Source organism: Polistes canadensis, unplaced genomic scaffold (genome assembly GCF_001313835.1).
Source record: "Polistes canadensis isolate GaletaPanama2010 unplaced genomic scaffold, ASM131383v1 scaffold_232, whole genome shotgun sequence".
Taxonomy (NCBI): domain Eukaryota; kingdom Metazoa; phylum Arthropoda; class Insecta; order Hymenoptera; family Vespidae; genus Polistes; species Polistes canadensis.
In genome coordinates this window covers 85,689-90,534 of record NW_014569779.1, presented here as the reverse complement: position 1 = coordinate 90,534, position 4,846 = coordinate 85,689, and the positions used below count along the sequence as shown (strand labels likewise).

Here is a 4,846-nt window from a genome sequence, read left to right as displayed (position 1 = left end):
ATAATATTTAATAATTATATATATATATATATTAATTATTATATAATTGAAGTATAGTAAATCAAGAGTAATAGATATTCTCATTGTAATTCTCGATGATGTTAAATACGACAAAACATATTGGATACGTTTAAGGATGGAGTTGAACTTCAAACGTGTAATCTTACCGATTGCAAGAGCTCATCAAGATCAATTAGAGCAGTATGCCTGGACGATAGTCGACCGTTAACGATATATCAATTACAACGTAGACGTAGATAATGACTATTAATGACTTCATTCAGAGCGCAATAATTATAGACGAGCAAGCGTGGCGACAGATATGGGTCGTTGTTGCAACTTTCAAACTTAAACCTTCATGCACGTCAACGAATTTTATTCAAGGAGAGATTAAAACACATTAGAAATAGAACCAAAAATTACGTCATTTGATTATTTAATAATATTTATATATAGGGTGAACCTACCTACACTAACATGATCAAATTATTCATAATTTATTCCTAATATTAACAATTGTTTCAAACAAAAGTTAAATCTTTTGGAAACAAACACAATGGGTATTTAATTTGATTAGTCTTTTTATTATCTTATTTTTTTTTTTATTTTAAATAAATATATTAAAATGAATTTGTTAAATGAAACGTAATATATAAGGGATTTATATATATATATTAGATGCTATTAATAATATTATTCAATTTGATTTAATTTATTATTAAAGTTTCGAATGAATATTATTGTTTTATGTAGAAAATGATAATTTTATAGTTGAAGAAAATTGATCATTTCAATTGACTTTGTATATTCATTACAATGTGCGATCATCTGTGACAGGCATTGAACTTTCCTACGTATTACGATTTAAATTTTTTTTCTTTACGTTATGTAGGTTGTTTCTTTTTTTTTTCTTTTTTTTTTTTAAATATATAACACAATTTAAAAAATATATTTTATATATAATGATATTTAAAAAACTTTTCATCCAAAACATAAATTGTCAAAATACTTTGACATTGATTTATTAACCCTATGAAATTAATTTCAATGATCATTGAGAGAATTATTTTATTTATATTCGATATATATTGTTATTAACAATTTTCCAAAATTTTCATTTTAATATTTATTATTAACTTATTAATATATATATAATATTCCTTCCACCATTAAATATCGTACGTTTAAAATATACAAAACGGCAAATTGAAATGATTTTTCTAAACCGTCGGAAAAGAGAGACGAAAAGAGAAAAGAAAAAAAAAAAAAAAAAAAAGGAAAAGAAAAGGAAATACTTGAAAAGAATATAACGTTAGAATAAAAATATTTTTCTCTTTTTTAGGGAGAAGCTGACAAAAAAGCCCGTCGGGTATTCTTCACAAGAATATAATAGTTGTAAATCAATGTTTCAATAGAAAATTGTGGTTCAAACGTCGATCATTTGTGAAAGATTTCTTTGACAAATCTTCAAAGTTATAAACCAAGATATCATGCTATTCGTTAGACAAAAGTATACAAAATCCCATGGGATAAGTTTTTTAATTTACAATAGACAGATTTCTTTGACATAGGACAACTAATGAAAAGATTAGAATTGATATAGGTATTCTTATTTGTATCGAATATATTTTTTATTTAAGTATATAAATGTCCTGATAACAATGTGATCCTGACGTTTAACGCAACCTTAAACCGAAAAAAAAAACTTTCTTTCTTTCTTTTTTATTATTATTATTATTCATTAGTCTCGGTTGTCTATCGGTAAAATAAGATTATAATAAAATGAAAGAAAAATGAAGAGAGACCGAAAAAAAAAAGAAAACCTTGACGGTTCAACTTAATATAATTTTGTCAAACGTCGAAAAGTGTGTGTGAATAATGAATGAATACAAAGAAGAAGAAAAAAAAGAAAAAGAAATGCAGCATAAAAATAATATTTAAAATAAAATATTAATTTTTATTTCTAAAATCCAATTGGAAATAATTCGAAGGGGGTAATAAAAAGTTAAGGGACACTCTCGTTCGATGATTTTTAACGAAAGAAAAACGATTCTAATATACATTTGTATTCCTTGTATTAGTTTTTTTTGTCCTTTATCAAAATACGAAAAGAAGAAGAAGAAGAAGAAAGGGTGGAAGGAAGGGTGGATGAGGGTTGTGTCGTGCGTCAGGAAACGATTTGAATATTATCTTTCGACGTAGGAACAGAAACCATCTCGTGAAAGATAAAGAGAAATAGAAATAGAGAAAGAAAGAGAAAGAAAGAGAGAGAAAGATAGAGAAAGATAAAACAACGTTGAAATACAATTTGAAAGACGTAATTCGAAAATCGTTGTACGCCCGACGGCAGCGACCCTCCGTCGGACGTCAAAATGAAATTACGCGACCCTTGAAACGCGCGGGGACCTTGGGGTGGGCACAAAGGCTCGTTTGTCGAGGACACAGTACAACAATCTGGCTAAAGGGACCTAAACCACTAATCGTTTCGCGATTAACTTCCATTAAACGCTACTTAATGAACAAATCTTTCGCGTCATACCGCGAACAACTTCAACATTATACTCAACTTATCATCAAAAGAGAAGGATGATGATGATGATGACGATGACGAAGAAGATGATTATTATTTTTCGTTATTCTATCCATTCGTAAGTCACAAACTTAAAGAAATAATTATGGGATTGAGTTATCATATTGTGATTTAACAACCCAACTGTTTTATAAATCTAACATTTTGTTCACATTTAACATCGTTTAATTTATTTGTTTAAATAAAAATCATCGTCATCGTCATCGTCATCGTTAAAAATGTAAAGATTAGTATCTATCCCTTTTTCTTTTCTTGTTTTTTTTTTTACGAACGTTTATTTAGCGAGTTAAAAGGATGAATAGAGAGAGAAAAAAAAAAGGAAATATAAAGATGAGAATGATATATATATATATATTGATATATACCTGTTCTTTGCTGCAGCAGCACGATCCCTTTGCCTTCGATTTTTGAACCAATTACCAACCTGCGTCGGTGTAAGCCCAGTCGCCGCAGCTAATTCTCTTTTCTTTCCTGGATTAGGATAAGGATCCTGAAGATACCATTCCCGTAGTAACGATCTAGTTCTTTCCTTGAAGCAATGAGTTTTCTGTTCGCCATCCCAAATAGTTCTCGGCAAAGGGAATTTCTTTCTTACTCTGTATTTGTCGACAGGACCTAATGGTCTTCCACGAAGTTTTTCAGCTTCCTGATAATGTGCCTCCAACCACATGGCTTGTAATTTACCATGTGAATCCTTGGTAAATTTATTCCTTTCCAATATATTATATAATTCCCTATAATGTCCCGAATGAAAGGCAACTATAGCACGTGCCCTAAGTACCGCCTCGTTTTGATTTAATTCTTGAATGTTAGGATGTGCAACCGGAAGACTCCAAAGGAACCTAGCCAATCTTTCGATGTCACCGCTTTCCTCCAAAGTTTCGCAAACTGTAGCCACTTGACCGACGGTAAAGGACAACGTCGGCAAAGCAAAAACCGGTGCCGGTACAATTGGACCATTTGGTGCTGGTGCCGCACCACCGGTTCCTGGCGGTGCCACTGCCGACATCTCGGAATCCCCGAAACTTTTCACAATAATTACTTAATTAGAATTTAAACTGTCTCTTTATTATTATTATTATTATTATTATTATTATTATTATTATTATTATTATTATTATTGATGGTGATCACAACGTGATTCTTCGTCATAACTTTTATTGTCTCACAGGATTCCCGCCTTTCCGATTTGTACTTTCTTCTCGACACTATCATGACAGTTTCATGCTTTTCTTTTTTTCTTCTTTTCCAACGATAAGAGAAGACAAATTGTAAGAAACTAGTTCAAAGTAATTCACTGTTCGAACCCGATCGAATTCCTCCCCTTCCGATCGGAAAATGTATCTGAATAGATTTTTACGATTGTATATCGTCACTTGACATAGTCCACTATTAATTTTTACACTATCTACACACAAACAAAAAAAAAACAATATAACGATTCGAATTTGGTCCAACGGTCCTTTAATAATAATAATAATAAAATATAGAATTATTATATCATCGCGTACGCGAACTATCCCGTGATCGGCAATATTGAACAACAGATTACGATGACAACAAAATCAAACGAATAATAATGTAGATTTCTATTGAAAAACTGTCCCTCTTGTCGTATCTCTTCTCGTTAACTATGAACAACAGCAACAACAGCAACAGGAACAACAACAGCAGCAGCAGCAGGCAGGAGTAGTAGCAGCAGCAGCTTTCTCCTCGTGTGTTTTCCTCAGGTGTCAGGTGATTTCCTCCTATCCCCACATCCTGTCGTTTCCTCTTGGACCGAGATGATTTTGGATCCTTCCACCTAACAGGAACGATCTTAGCTCGTGTAGGATATATCGCGCGAGGCCGCTGTTGCCTGGATCGTATCGGATAGCAAACTGGTTTCGTTTACAAGCCGGCATCTCGGCACCGGCCCTACCCAGCATGATACGTTTGTACGCGCCCGTTGAAATCGGGTAGTACCCCGACAACGGCAGCAGCAACAGCAGCAGCAACAGCAGCAGCAGCACCAGTTCGTAGCGACCTACCTCTACCTTTCTTCACCAAATAGCATTTATCTCTTTCTATCCAAGAGCGTTTGAAACCCCCCACCCCAACCCCTTGCCCGATTCTATTTCCCCTCTCCTTTCTACTCACTCGCTCTCTCTCTTTCTTTCTCATGGTCTTCTTGGGTTCTATAGGAAGCTCAGAAGAGAGGGGAACTCGGATTCGGGGCGAATGTTTTTGGTTAGAGGGACGAAGAAAGAGATTGAA

At 33.2% G+C, this 4,846-nt stretch overlaps 1 protein-coding gene across 1 annotated transcript in view; it reads right to left on the bottom strand.

The window, feature by feature from the left end:
• LOC106790344 (homeobox protein SIX3) overlaps nucleotides 1-4,613 on the bottom strand; it is a 67,896-nt gene extending 63,283 nt beyond the window's left edge. The window contains exon 1 of the mRNA XM_014755161.1: nucleotides 2,956-4,613. Within this exon, the coding sequence (XP_014610647.1) occupies nucleotides 2,956-3,599 (644 nt within the window). The 5' untranslated portion in view covers nucleotides 3,600-4,613. The remainder of the gene's footprint in view (nucleotides 1-2,955) is intronic.
• Between the last annotated feature and the right edge of the window lie 233 nt (nucleotides 4,614-4,846).